The sequence below is a fragment of the Megascapheus bottae genome, chromosome 10 (assembly GCF_031878675.1).
Source record: "Megascapheus bottae isolate mThoBot1 chromosome 10, mThoBot2.hap1, whole genome shotgun sequence".
In the NCBI taxonomy this organism is placed as follows: domain Eukaryota; kingdom Metazoa; phylum Chordata; class Mammalia; order Rodentia; family Geomyidae; genus Megascapheus; species Megascapheus bottae.
The window spans coordinates 35,256,935-35,272,299 of NC_143518.1; the positions used below are offsets into that span (position 1 = coordinate 35,256,935).

At 41.0% G+C, this 15,365-nt stretch overlaps 1 protein-coding gene across 3 annotated transcripts in view; it reads left to right on the top strand.

Annotated features, from left to right (window-relative positions):
- The window catches only part of Dcaf8 (DDB1 and CUL4 associated factor 8), a 46,678-nt gene that overhangs the window by 11,371 nt on the left and 19,942 nt on the right, over nucleotides 1–15,365 (top strand). For all 3 annotated transcript variants that reach the window (XM_090340668.1, XM_090340667.1, XM_090340669.1), the window contains exons 3-6: nucleotides 6,429–6,503; nucleotides 8,692–9,359; nucleotides 10,697–10,837; nucleotides 12,998–13,092. In XM_090340668.1, the coding sequence (XP_090196794.1) occupies nucleotides 6,455–6,503; nucleotides 8,692–9,359; nucleotides 10,697–10,837; nucleotides 12,998–13,092 (953 nt within the window). In that variant the 5' untranslated portion in view covers nucleotides 6,429–6,454. The remainder of the gene's footprint in view (nucleotides 1–6,428; nucleotides 6,504–8,691; nucleotides 9,360–10,696; nucleotides 10,838–12,997; nucleotides 13,093–15,365) is intronic.

The following is a 15,365-nucleotide window of genomic DNA, read 5'->3' on the forward strand; positions in this document are numbered from 1 at the left end:
GGAATTTGTTAATGAAATTAAAATTATACCATTAGGGTCTTTTCCCTCATGCTCTAGCATTTTACTACTGAACTTTCAGTTTAGCTGGAGATATGGTTATTTTTAGAATACAGGCAGTACAGTTAATCTAATTAAACTGCTCCAGCTACCTGGGACCTGAGCTCATCTGTTCTTACAGCTCAGTGTGGTTTGCTTTGTACTGGATTGTTCTAGGAAATTGACCAAAGAAGAAACAATTAATTTTTTGGTAATGTTGTGAATTGAATGAGTGAATGATGGTTTGTGTTTGAATCAAATATAGTACCTAATTTAAGATTATACAGTAAGATTTTATTTTGATGATAAATGGAAGAAATTGTAATGCAACTTCAATATTACAGCCCTAAGGCAGTGTCTTCACCTGCTTTAATTTGGACACAGCTCAGGTTGCCATAACAAAATAGAAGTTCATTTTTCTGATGGTCCCAGAGAGTACTCATATAAGGTCAAAGTACCATGTGATTAAAGTTTGTTTTATTTTGTTTTTTTTTTGTCATGGGGCTTGAACTCGACCTGGGCACTGTCCCTGACCTCTTCAGCTTAAAGCTAGTGCTTTACTGCTTTGAGCCATAGCGCCACTTTATTTTTTCTAGTGATTAATAAGAGTCTGATGGATTTTTGTGTCTCATCTGGCTTTGAATGTTGAGTCTCAGATCTGAGCCTCCTGAGTAGTTAGGATTACATGTACCCAGCTTGGAGGCTTTCTTAGCTTGTAGTTCTCTATTTTGTTACTAACCTTTTGTGGCAGGGGAGTAAAAGGAAAATTCTGGTGTCTTTTCGGGCACTGATCCCATAGTGAAAGTTCTCACTCTTAGTACTTCATATATACTGGATTATATTCTTCATCTCATTGTACTGAGCCTTCGGTATATGGAGGGAAGAAGATACAGTTTCCCTAATTCCGCACTAATTTCCACACTAGCAACTAGATCTGAATTTGAATTGATTTTCCTTTTTTTTGGTTGATTATAGATTATAGGCTTGAACTCGGTCTGGGCTCTGTCCCTAAGATCTTCAATTCAAGACTAGTGCTCTACCACTTGAGCCACAGTACCACTTAAATAGGTTTTGATTTCCTACCTCTTTACCTTGCTGTGTTAATTTTTTTATTTTTTTTCTTCCCTCCTTTCTCTTTCCCTCCCAATATATTGTAATACAAAAGTAAGTGTCTTGACTTTTTTTTTTTTTTTGGTTGGTCATGAGGCTTGAACTCTGGACCTGGACGTTGTCCCTGAGCTCTTCAGCTCAAGGCTACCACTATTCCCTTGAGCCACAGAGCCACTTCCAGTTTACTAGTGGTTAATTAGAGATAAGTATTTTGTGCCCGGGCTGGCATTGAGCTGAGATCCTCAGATGTCAGCCTCCTGAGTAGTTAGGATTACAGGCATGAGCTACCTAGCTCAGCTTAACTTTGTGTGTGTGTGTGTGTGTGTGTGTGTGTGTGTGTGTGTGTGTGTGTGTGTGTGTGTGTGTGTGTGTGTGTGTGTGTGTGTGTGTGTGTGTGTGTGTGTGTGTGTGTGTGTGTGTGTGTTGGTATTAGGGCTTTATTGAACTTGTGGCCTCATGTTTTTGCTTGCCTTTTTTTTCCTAAAGTCAAAATTGGTGTTTTACCACATGAGACATACTTCTGGTTTTGTTTTTTTTTTTTTTGTGTCAGTCCTGTGCTTGGTCTCAGAGTCTTAAGCACTGTCCCTGAGCTTCTTTTTGGTCAAGGCTAGTTAGTGTTACACCACTTGAGAGAGTCATAGTTCCATTTCTTTTTTTTTTTTTTTTTTTTTTTTTTTTTATTATCTTCACTAAACTGTGAGTCTCTTTTTGCCAGTCCTGGACTTGAGCTCAGGGCCTGAGCACTGCCCATGGACTTTCTCAAGGCTAGAGCTCTACCACTTGAGCTTAGCACCATTTCCAGCCTTTTCTATGTATGTGGTACTGAGGAATCGTGCATGCTAGGTAAGCACTCTACCACTAGGCCAAACTCCCAGCCCCCGCTTTTTTTTTTTCTTTTCTTCAGATTTTGGAATACTTATATAGGCTGTTGGCTGAACATCCCTACTTAATTTGAAAATCTGAAATCTCTTAACTTTTTGTGTCATATCAGTGTTCTAAAAGTTTATAGTTTGGAGAGTATAGGAGGTTTAAACTAAGGATATTAGATTTGTTGTTTAAGAGATAAGAAAAGTCCAGAAATCACAAATAACTCTCTCTCATCCAAGGGCACAAAGTTTACTAATTGCTGGCTCATATGCTAGGATCCTAGACTTGTGATTTTCATTTACAACTAATTTTCTGGGCTTCTAAAATGTGACAGAATGATCTGTCTAGTGTTGGCAGTTGATACAGAATCCAGTTTTCTGTTTCTTAGTTTGTCAGTAAGTCCCATCAAATGTTTTTCAAAAAAAAAAAAAATTCCTTCCTTGAAAGAGTCTTAGACTAATTTTTCCTGAGGAGGACTCTAAAACCCTGGTTATGAATTGAATGCCATGGCTCCCTTTTTCTCACTTCTGGGAGGTAGGTAAGAGTTGTTTTTTTTTTTCTTTTTTCTTTTTTTGTAGGTCGTGAGGCTTGAACTTGGAGCCTGGGTGCTGTGCCATGCTGAGCTCTTCTGCTCAAGGCCTAGCTTTTGAGCCACAGCCCCACTTCCCCTTTTCTAGTGATAAATTGGAGATAAGAGTCTCACAGTCTTTTGTGCCTGGGCTGGCTTTGAACCGTGATCCTCAGATCTCAGCCTCCTGAGTAGCTAGGATTACAGCCATGAGCTACCACGCCTCATTGTGTCCCGCAAAAGTAGGAGTTTATACTTTAATTCTTGGTTTTGGTTATGGAGCTGGGAAAACAAATGCTTTTGTTGTTTTGTACCAGTCTTAGGACTTGAGCTCAGGGCCTGGGCACTGTCCTTGAGCAAAATTTTTTGCCCAATGCTAGCCATCTATCACAAGAGTCCCCTCTCCACTTCATTTTTTTTTTTTTTTTTGGCCAGTCCTGGGCTTTGTGCAGGGCCTGAGCACTGTCCTTCTGTTTTCTCAAGACTAGAGCTCTACCACCTGAGCCACAGCTCTTTTTTTTTTTTTCTATGTATGTGGTACTGAGGAATTGAATCTGGGTCTTCATGCATGCTAGGCAGGCTCTCTGTCACTAGGCCAAACTCCCAACCCACTTCAGCTTTTTGGTGGTTAACTGGGGATAAGAGTCTCATAGACTTTCCTTCCTCTGTTCCCCGCCTCAGGTGTTAGTAAGTAAAAATCCGTAGCAATGACCTGACATACAGCGAGGGATGGCTATATAATGCTGCTACTTTGAGGATTTTCACCTATGGCCGATAGGCAAGGGATCACTGAATAGCTGACATGTTTTCATTTATGGAGAAGCAAAAACATCAAACCTGTTTCTAATTGATCATGATATTGTGATCTGCTTCTGATCTATGTGGTCTTGGCAAACAGAGTTGTATAATTATTTTCCCACTTCATAGGACTTTTGCAAGTAATGTAATTAATTTTAAATCTTAAGTGGGGAAGGTATGGCAACTATGCTAAAAAATAAACCCAGTTAGAAGAGGAAAGCAAGTGCCATATAAGAAATGCTGCACAAACATAATATTCATTAAAGCTGGGTGCTGGTGGTTTACTCCCGTAATCCTAACTACTCAGGAGGCTGACATCTGAGGATTGTGATTCAAAGTCAGCCTGAGTACAAAAGCCTGTGTGACTCACCTCCAGTTAAAACCTGAAAACCAGAAAAAGGGGAAGTGGCGCTGTGGCTCAAAATGGTAGAGCACTAGTCTTTTTTTTTTTTTGCCAGTCCTGGGCTTGAGCTCAGGGCCTGAGTGCTGTCCTTGGACTTTCTAAGGCTAGAGCTTTACCACTTGAGCCTCAGCACCACTTCCAGCTTTTTGCTATGTATGTGGTACTGAAGAATTGAACCCGGCTCTTCGTGCATGCTAGGCAAGCATTCTACCACTAGGCCAAACTCTCAGCCCAACTCTTTTTTTTTTTGGTCATTGTACAATATCATTTTCTTTTTTTTTTTTCTTTTTTTCAATTTTTTTAATGTTTATTTATTTTTTTTTATTGTAATTGGTAAAAGGGTTACATTATATTTGCCAGATAGAAGGTGCATTAATTCACATACATTGATACCCTTTCACATGTCTTGGTACCCGTTTCCCTCCCCCCTCTTTTTTTTTTTTTAAAGGCAAGTAGAGGAAAGTTTTTTGGGGTATGCTCCCCAGCAACCCCCCTGGTGAACCTGGAGTGGTTGCACCAAGTCTGGTTGCAGCAGGGCTTTTAAGGCTTGGGTAAAAGCAGAACTGTTAACTTTTCTTTTCAATTTTTTTGTGCCAGTCAAGGGGCTTGAATTCAGGGCCTGAGCACTGTCCATGAGCTTCTTCTTGTTCAAGGCTAGCACTCTACCGCTTTTTATTTTTTAGATTTTATTTAATTTTGTCAGTTATGGGGCTTGAAGTCTGGGCTTGGGTGTTGTCCCTGAGCTCTTCAGCTCAAGAGTAGCGCTTTACTCCTTGAGCCACAAGCACCACTTCTGGTTATATGGTAGTTAATTGGAGGTAAGAGTCTCATGGACTTTCCCATTAGTTTTGAACCATGATTCTCATATAACAGCCTCCTGAGCAGCTAGGATTGCAGGTGTGAGCCTGTAATCTTACAATAAGCTTTAAGTAAGTTCAGTGCCTGATTTGGATTTTTCAGTTCATGTGTTACTGAGGAATCAAACCTAGGGCTTTGTACATGTCAGGCAAGCAGTCTACCACTCATCTACATTTCTAGCCACACACTGTTTTTCTTTTATGTGACTTCACACATCTGTTTTCTGTTTCCTTTTATCACCACCTTTCCAGGTCTCCTTTCCTTAAAATCAGTTTTGGCCTTGTTCTTGTAGTTCACTGTCTCATCCTATTACCACCAGTCTTTGGGTAACTTTTGAAAGAGGAGACTTTTTATAAAGCCACATGGATTTCTGTACAGTTAGGGATAAGGATGTGGCTGCTTCTGGGATAATTGTTATGAGAATGAAAAGGCTGTTGAGAGATTGGAGGCCAGTGTGCTGGGTACACAGCCTGGGGTCATAATCATACTTTGTCTTTTACCCAGTGCCTTTTGTCCAAGCCATTGAAAGAGCTTAACAAAAATTCTAGTATGAATAATATTATTCTTTGCTGTTTGGAATTTGCTGAAGGTGGCAGTAAGGCCCTCGGGTGAAGATAGGCATTGTGTTTGTTATAGTGGCACAAAAAAAGAAAAAAAAAAAAAAGAAAGATATACTAGTTCTGGTTAGAGCTCTGCTAGAAAGATAAAGGTTTGGGGAAAGTTGATGGAATTAACTGAAAAAATACCTTCTATTACATAAAATAGGGTCAAGATAGTTTAATGGAAATGTTCTTTTCATTAAGTGCTATGTTTGTATTTGATAATACTTGTTAGTCTTAAGTTGGGATGGGAGGAAAACAGTTGGAATGTTTGCCCCTACAGGTCTTTCTTAGGGGTAAGATGCTCTGAGTTCAATTCTTGCTTGCTTTTATAATGATTCTATAATTTTATAATAATTCTTGCTTTTTTTTTTTTTTTGCCAGTCATGGGCTTGAGCTCAGGGCCTGAGCACTGTCCTTGGACTTTCTCAAGGTTAGAGAGCTCTACCACTTGAGCCTCAGCACCATTTCTGGCTTTTTTCTATGTATGTGGTACCAAGGAATCGAACCCGGGTCTTCATGCATGCTAGGCAAGCACTCTACCACTAGGCCAAACTCCCGGCCCTAATTCTTGCTTTTATACTAATTCTACAATTCTAGCTTGCTTTTTATCTTTAGTATCTATGCTTATACTATGATTGAAGCTAGGCATCTGGAGTAAAAATAAAGCTCTGACTTTTACCAAGAGCTTAATGATCTATTCTTTTGGTTTTTTTGTGGGTAAAATTATATTGAGAATTTGATTCAACTCCTCATGTTGGGTAAATAAGTGTTTTACAAAGCATTTTGTGGATATATATGACATTAAAATGGAAGATTCTTGTGTGGAGGGCAGTGCCAAAGGTGTAGCTATTTGTACTGAAATGAAGCTCATAGCTTGATGTATGCCTGCTGTTCCAGGTTTTATTTCAGTTCACTCTTGTCCATCTTGAAAAAAACTCCTTCTCAGTGATTAAATTATAGAAATGACATTTGATTCTGTGTTCCTTTGTATATAACTAGATGTAGAGAAAACAAAACAAAACTTGACTTGTTTTTCAGCAATTGAGAAGCCCTGTTAAACATACATAAAAAATCATTTTTATGAAAATGACACTGACCTGTATACATGGTTAAATCTCCTTGTTTCTTAATGTTGTCTTTCCCAGGTTGTGTTCTAACTATTTCCTTTTCTTCTCCAAAAATTGAGGCTGGCTACAGCAAACATCATTTAAAATGTCCAGCAAAGGAAGCAGCACAGATGGCAAAACAGACTTAGCTAATGGTAAGAGACCGAAGTGAAGGTAAAGCTAATTTACTATCAGCTAAGGCCCTCTTGTGGTATAAAGGAACCCTTCCTTGGGCTGGGAGTTTGGCCTAGTGGTAGAGTGCTTACCTAGCATGCATGAAGACCCGGGTTCGATTCCTCAGTACCACATACATAGAAAAGCCAGAAGCCAGAAGTGGTGCTGTGGCTCAAGTGGTAGAGTTGTAGTCTTGAGGAAAGCCCAAGGACAGTGCTCAAGCCCTGAGTTCAGTCCTCAGGACTGGTGGGGGGTGGGGAGGGGAAGAAACCCTTCCTGTTTGGTTTTGGATATAGGAAAAATACAGAGTTACATTTTGTTAGATTATTTGGTACTTTTTTCCTTCAATTTTTATCTGATTGTTTAAGATTGTTAAGTGTTCCTAAGAAGTCAAATGGTTTTGATCTCTCTGTCTCTGTCTCTCTCTGTCTCTCTCTGTCTCTGTCTCCCTGTGTCTGTCTGTCTGACTGTCTGTCTCTCTCTCTCTCTTTTTTTTGCCAGTCCTGGACCTTGAGCTCAGGGCCTGAGCACTGTCCTTGGACTTTCTCCAGGCTAGAATTCTACCACTTGAGCCACAACACCACTTTTGGCTTTTTTCTTTTCTTTTTTTTTTTATATTTTTTATTGTAATTAATAAAAGGGTTATATGATATTTGCCAGATAGAAGGTACATTAATTCACATACATTGATACCCTTTCACATGTCTTGGTCCCCATTACCCTCTCCCACTTTTGGCTTTTTTCTATGTGCATGGTACCAAGGAATCAAACCCAGGTCTTTGTGCATGCTAGGCAAGCATTCTACCAAAAGGCCAAATTCCTGGCCTCTTTTTTTTTTTTTTTTAAACCTATGTTGATCCTGGGGCTTGAATTCAGGGCTTATGCACTATTTTTAAGGTTTTAGCTCAAGGCTAATGCTCAGGAATCACCACTCCAGTTCTGGCATTTGGGTGGTTAATCTGAGAAAATTGTTAGGGATTTTCCTGCCTGGACTGGTTTTGAATCATGATTTTCAGATCTCAGGCTTCCTGAGTAGCTAGAATTACAGGTTTGAGCTCCTGGAACCCAGCTTGCTACTGTAATTTTTTCCTGTTCATTGGTTACTATGCCAGTCCTGGAGCTTAAACTAAGGGCCTTACAATGTCCCTGAGCTTTTGTGCTAAGTAAGGCTAGTACTCTACCATTTGAGCCACAGTTTGATATCTGGCTTTTTTGGTTATGAGTTTCATGGACATTCCTGCTTGGACTGGCTTTAAATTACAGAGCCTCAGATCTTAGCCCCCTATACAGTAGGGATTATAGGTATGAGCCTATATATATATATATATATATATATATATATATATTTTTTTTTTTTTTTTTGTCCTGGGGCTTGAACCCAGGACCTTAGCACTGTCCTTGGACTTTCTCAAGGCTAGAGCTTTACCACTTGAGCCACAGTACTACTTCTAGCTTTTCTCTATGTATGTGGTACCAAAGAATTGAACCTGGGTCTTCATGTATGCTAGGCAAGCACTACTACTAGGCCAAACACCTGACCCTATACTTTTTTTTTCTTGTCGATTATGGGGCTTGATTTCTAGGCCTGGGTGCTGTCCCTGAGCTCTTCAGCTCAAGGCTAGTGCTCTACCACTTTGAGCCACAGCTCCACTTCCAGTTTTCAGGTGGTTAATTCGAAATAATGATCTCACAGACTTTCCTGTCCAAAGATGGCTTTGAAGGGTGATCCTCAGATCACTTCCTGAGTAGCTAGGATTACAAGTGTGAACCACCACCGCCTGGCTTAATTTTTAATTTTTAAAATTATTTTATTTTTTGCTGGTCCTGGGACTTGAACTCAGTGCCTGCTCACTGTTCCTAAGCTTCTTTTGCTCAAGGTGAGCACTCTACCACTTGAGCCACAGCACCACTTCTGGCTTTTTCTGTTTATGTGAACCTAGTTCACTACCACCAAGCCACATTCCCAGCCCTTGCTGCTATAATCTTAATCTTAACAAGATTTTTATTAGAAGTTACTTTTTGTAAGCGTTTGTGATGGGAACACCTTGACCAATATATAGTTTTTATTTTATGACGTGATAGTTTCTTAGACTAACATGGGTAGTCTTGATCACTGCCCTTATTGCTTTATTGTTTATTTCATCTACTCCTTACTTCATTAATGTACAGGAAGCCTGTCTAGCAGTCCAGAAGAGATGTCTGGAGCTGAAGAAGGAAGGGAGACATCCTCAGGCATTGAAGTGGAGGCCTCAGACCTGAGTTTGAGTTTGACTGTGGATGATGGTGGTCCTACTCGGACCAGCACAGAAAGTCGAGGCACAGACACAGAGAGCTCAGGTGAAGAAAAAGACTCTGACAGCATGGAGGACACTGGCCATTACTCCATCAATGATGAAAACCGAGTTCATGACCGTTCAGAGGAAGAGGAAGAAGAGGAGGAGGAGGAAGAGCAGCCTCGGCGCCGTGTACAGCGCAAGCGGGCCAGCCGTGACCAGGACTCATCAGATGATGAACGGGCCCTAGAGGACTGGGTGTCTTCAGAGACAACAGCCCTACCCCGGCCTCGCTGGCAAGCCCTTCCTGCCCTTCGGGAGCGAGAACTGGGTTCAAGTGCCCGGTTTGTGTATGAGGCCTGTGGGGCAAGAGTATTTGTACAGCGTTTCCGCCTGCAACATGGGCTTGAGGGCCATACCGGTTGTGTTAATACCCTACACTTCAACCAGCGTGGCACCTGGCTGGCCAGTGGCAGTGATGATCTGAAGGTGGTGGTGTGGGATTGGGTTCGGCGGCAGCCAGTACTTGACTTTGAAAGTGGCCACAAAAGTAATGTCTTCCAGGTGAGGCAAGGAAGAGTAATAGCAACTGAGAGAATCAAGTTAGACAAATCTGAGCTTTGTGTGTGGAAGCTCATAGTAAACTGGTAGGAATTGATATCAGGATTTGACCCTATTGGTGGTTCCTTAATGGCACTCAGATATCCTTGACAGCCTTTTCTTCCCTTGTATATAAGGAGGTCTAGTTATAGAAGGGGTTACTTGTATTTATAGTAGTGTGGTGGTATAAAACAGTAAGAGCACAGACCCTTTAACCAAACTGCCTAGTTTTTAATCCCACAAGTGAAAATTTGTATTTTCACTTATTTCAGTTTATACAAGATGGGTCTTACAGGGTTATGCAAATAATTTAATGGGTTAGAGGTGTGGCTCAGTGGTAGAATGTATGCTAGGCATGTGTGAGGCCCTAGGTTTTGTGCCCAGCACCAACAAAAAAGGACCACAAAACCAGTTAAAATGATGACTGGCAGATAATTACATTTAGTAAATTTAGCTAATATTATTCTGTGGCATTTCATCCTCTATTTTTTTTTTTTTTTTTTTTTTGATGAGTCATGGGGCTTGAAATCAGCCTGGGCATTGTCCCTGAGCTCTTCAGCTCAAGGCTACCTCCCTACTCCTGAGCCCCATTCCCATTTTATAGAGGTTAACCTCTATTATTGATACTAGCTGCTTATCTATAAAAGCATATTCTTTTATTTCTCAACATTCCTCCTCAAGCCTTTTTTGCTGTTTTTTTTGTTGTTGTTGTTGTTCTGTTTTTTACTTTATGGCAATTTATGTTTGTTTTGTGAGTCAAGATTTTCCTTCTTTATTTTTTCCCCCCGTAAGATACAAAACTAGTTCACCTTACCAGTTGATCAGGTACCCGTCAACCTTTCAAAACCAAGTAGAATGTTCCCATAGATGAGAAGACACCTTTTTTCTTTTCTTTCTTTTTTTTTTTTTTTTTTTTTTTTTTTTGGTGGGCATGGGGCTTGAGCTTTGGGCCTGGGCGCTGTCCCTGAGCTCTTCAGCTCAAGGCTACTGCCCTTCTTGAGCCTCAGCACCACCTCCCATTTTCTTGTGGTTTCTTAGTGCCCATGCTGGCTTTGAACCTTGATCCTCAGGTCTCAGCCTCCTGAGTAGCTAGCATTACAGGTGTGAGCTACCACACCAGTCACAAGACACCTTTTCTTTTAACTCAGAAAAAATTGGGCTTAGTCAGCTGTACAAAAGTAGAAGACTAATAGCTGTCATGCAAGAAAAGGAGGGTGAACTGGGATCATCACATTTTTTCTTAAATTTAAATTTTTCTTTCATTTCTTTTTCGCATTCCTTTTTTATTCTTAACACCCCAGGCCAAGTTCCTTCCTAACAGTGGTGATTCCACCCTGGCCATGTGTGCCCGTGATGGGCAGGTTCGGGTAGCAGAACTCTCTGCCACACAGTGCTGCAAGAATACAAAGCGTGTGGCCCAACACAAAGGAGCTTCCCACAAGGTAAGTAAGCCTTTGCCCCAAAGTTTATGAATCATTGAACTTCTACAGGTCTTTGCTAGTCTCCTCTCTTAGCTCTTTATAATGTATCTCCTTTGTTATCATATTACTCACCCTTTAAATCCTAAAGTTTATACTTAAGTAAGGGAGCACGAACAGCCACCTTAAATTTCAGGGTAGATAAATATCCAGGAGAGCCCCAGATCTTTTTTTTTTTTTGCCAGTCCTGGGCTTGAGCACTGTCCTTGGACTTTCTCAAGGCTAGAGCTCTACCACTTGAGTCTCAGCACCACTTCCGGCTTTTTTCTATGTATGTGGTACCAAGGAATCGAACCCGGGTCTTCATGCATGCTAGGCAAGCACTTTAACCACTAGGCCAAACTCCCGGCCGAGCCCCAGATCTTATAGTTGAAGCATTCAGTAGATAATGCTCGACTCCTAAATTGAGATATGGTTGGTTTAGAGATCCTTGAGGTCTTCTGAGCCTTCCATACATCTTTTATTTTCTGATTTATTTATTTGCTTTGAGGTACTGAGACTTGATCTCAGAGTCTTATATTTGCTAAGCAGGTGCTCTTCCGCTTAAGCTACTTTACCAGCCCTGTTTTCAGAATGTTTTAACAGTTCTGAGGCACTTGTGGTTAGTTCTTCATATGTTCTCCCAACTGCATTGCTCACAACTTATTGCTCTCAGCTTATGAATAGCACTATTTCTGGAATCCCTAGAAGTTTTGATTCCAGCCAGTGAAGAGATCCAGTCTCAGGATAGGCATTGTGTTTTGCCATGCCATAAATGGGATTCTCTTATACAACTTAAGAAAGCATGTAAATGGATCTGAGTATTCCTTTCTAATCCAGATAGTTTGAAAAATGAAAATCATGGGGCTAGGAGTTTGGCCTACTGGTAACAGTGCTTGCCTGTGATGCACAAAGACCTGAGTTCGATTCCTTGGTACCACATACCTAGAAAATGTTGTAAGTGGTGCTGAGGCTCAAGTGGTAGAGCTCTAGCCTTGAGAAAGTCCAAGGACAGTCCTGAGGGATGAAAATCACCTGTATGTTTCTTTGATATATTTAAACTTAATCTCTAATCCTCTAAATAAATAATTAATTTTTAGAATTAAGCTATTAAGGAGTGAAACTTGGTGTGTGTGGGTGGGGGGACACCTTAGACACTTTCCTCTATGTCTGAAGGTATGGAATTGAGTTTGTTTGAGAATAGATTCGCTTTTTGCTAGTCTTGGGGCTTGAACTCATGCCCTGGGCACTGTCCTTGACCTTCTTTTGCTCAACACTTGAGCCACAACACTACTTCCAGCCTTTCTTGTTTATGTGGTACTTAGTAATTGAACTCAGGGCTTCATGCATAAACTCATGAATAAACTCTAAATGGCTTGTTTTCCTTTGGTATCTCTGTTCAGGTCCCTTCTGAACTTAACAAATCAACTAGTTGAAATCTGCCTTTCTCATTCAAAAAGGCTATGAATAATTGACTCCGAGAGTGACGCTTAAATTTTATCTCTCTTCTTGGGATTTTAGAGTAGCAACAATTAATGTAGATAGTTCTTTTCCTTCTTTCTTTTTTTTTTTTTTTTTTTTTTTTGCCAGTCCTGGGCTTGAGCTCAGGGCCTGAGCACTGTCCTTGGACTTTCTCAAGGCTAGAGCTCTACCACTTGAGCCTCAGCACCACTTCTGGCTTTTTTCTATGTATGTGGTACCGAGGAATCGAACCCGGGTCTTCATGCATGCTAGGCAAGCACTTTAACCACTAGGCCAAACTCCCGGCCCTCTTTTTTTTTTTTTTTTTTTTTCTTTTTTTTCCAGGCCTGGGGCTTAAACTCAGGGCCTTGGTGCTGTCCCTCTGCCTTTGTGCCCAAGACTAGCACTTTACCACTTGAGGCAGAGCACCGCTTCTGGATTTTTGTGGGTTGTTTGTTGGACATAAAGAGTCCACTGACTTTTTTGCCTGAGCTGGCTTTGAACTGCAATTCTCAGATCTCAGCCTCCTAAGTAGCTAGGATTATAGGCATGAGCCACTGGCAAATGTAGATATTTCTTTTACTGAGTCATTTTAAATACAGTCTTTCCTAAGGAATGAACTAGATAAACTATCTTTAATTCTAATCTTTTAGCAACCTTATCCTTATCCCTTTTCATTTTCAGTTGGCCCTGGAGCCAGACTCTCCCTGTACGTTCCTATCTGCAGGTGAAGATGCAGTTGTTTTCACCATTGACCTGAGACAAGACCGGCCAGCTTCGTAAGTATAACCATAGTATCTTTATAGAACTCTATCCTTTGGTTTTGAAAATACTCCGTGTGTTTTAGTAATGTTCAATTCTTGGATCTACTGGAATAGTATCTTTGGGCCTATGATAAGTAGTTTAGATTTAGAAGAATTTTCCTGTAACTGTTTCTTAGCAGTGAAATACTACTGAGTCTACTTCATTTCTCAAAGAAAATATAGTCATTTTTTTTCATCCATTTGTACATAAAGTTGAGGCTCATGGGTAAATTATATTCCCCCCCCCTTTTTTTTTTGCCAGTCCTGGCTTTGAACTCAGGGTCTAAGCACTGGTCCTTGGGCTTTCTCAAGGCTTGAGTCCTACCATTGGAGCCACAGTACCATTTCTGGCTTTTTCTATGTAGGTCGTACAGAGGAATTGAACATGGGTCTTGGTACATGGTAGGCAAGCACTGTACCACTAGGCCAAACTCCCAGCCCCGATTATATCCATTATAAGCTGTGTATTATAGAACATAGCATCTTGTTGGATCCATACAGAATTAGGTCAGACTCTCAACTCAAGCATTACTAAATATTATCTTAAATCAGTTTGATATTATAAAATGTTGACACATATATGATGTCCTAGGATAGTAGCTATTCCATGGCTGGAGTTAAGTTACTGCTAGGTGCTGGTGCCTCAGGGCACCCTAGCTACTCAGGGGGTTAAGATCTCAGATCATGCTTTAAAAGCACCCTGGGCAGGATAGTCTAGGAGACTTATCTCCAATTAACTCCTAGAAAACCAGAAGTGGTGATGGGGCTCAGAGTTGTAGAGCACTAGCCTTGAGCAAAGAAGCTCATGGGCCTTGAGTTTAAGCTCTATGACCAAGAAATAAATCTTTTTTAATATGCTAGTCCTGGGGCTTGAACTCAGGGCCTAGGCACTGTCCTTGAGGTTTTAGCTCAAGCCTAGCACTCTACCACTTGAGCCACCCATCTACTTCTTTCTTTTTTTTTTTGCCAGTCCTGGGCTTGAGCTCAGGGCCTGAGTACTGTCCTTGGTCTTTCTCAAGGTTAGAGCTCTACCACTTGAGCCTCAGCACCACTTCCAGCTTTTTTGTATGTATGTGGTACCAAGGAATCGAACCTGGGTCTTCGCGCATGCTAGGCAAGCACTTTAACCACTAGGCCAAACTCCTGGCCCCCCATCTACTTCTTTCTTTTTGGTGGCTATTATTTTAACTTAGTTTCCTTTTATAAAGAAAAGTACATCCAAGGGAACTCAAATAATATTATATATAGACTAAAATGTATGTTCTGTCAAGGACTATTCCCATTTTTCTAGCTATTGCTATCCATTGTTAGTAATTTTGAATAATTTTCCAGTCCTTTTTGTCTGTTTAGGTATAAATTTTCCACACTTTCCCTCACCTGTGTACAATGTATCCCAATCAATCTTACCTCTCATTGCTCTCCTTCCTTTCCTCTCCTTTTCTTTTCTTCCCCCTTTCCCACTCTCCCTCTCTACTTCTCTGTCCCTCTTTTCTCCCTTTCTCTCCCTCTTCTTCCTTCCCCCCTTCTCTTTATGCTGCTCTTGATGTTTGAACTCAGGGCCATAACTCTTATCACCTGTGCCACAGCACCACTTCTGGGTTTTTGGCAGTTATTTGGAGATAAGAGTCATGGATGCCCTTTGCGGTAGCTCACTCCTGTAATCATAGCTGCTCGGGAGGCTGAGAACTGAGGATTGAGGTTGAAACCCAGCACAAAAAGACCTGAGACTCTTCTCTCCAATAAACTAGAAAACAGGAAGTGGGCCTGGCTGTAGGGTAGGGCTGTAGCCTTGAGCTGAAGAGCTCAGGAGCAGTGCCCAGGCCGAATTGAAGCCCTATGACCCCCCCAAAAAAACAAAACAAAAAAAAAAACCCACCAAGAATCTCATGGATTTTAGTGCCCTGTCTGGCTTTGAACCTTGATCCTCAGATCTCAGCCTCCTCTGAGTAGCTAGGATTATAGGCATGAGCCACCACGCCTGGCTAATTTTAATTTTTATTATTAGAAAGATGATGTACAAAGAGAAGTTATAGAAGTCAGAGAAGTTATAGAAGTCAGATAAAGAGTACTTAATTCTTTGGACAAGGTCACCCCTTCCCCTGTTTTCTTCTAGTTTTTCCCCCTCCCATCCCCCCCACAAGTTCATTTTTTACATAGTGCCTAGTAAGTTCCACTGTTGCATTTCTTTACCCTTCTCCCTCCATTTTTGTGTCCCCCGCCACCCTCCCAAAGACAGATGAACAAACAAG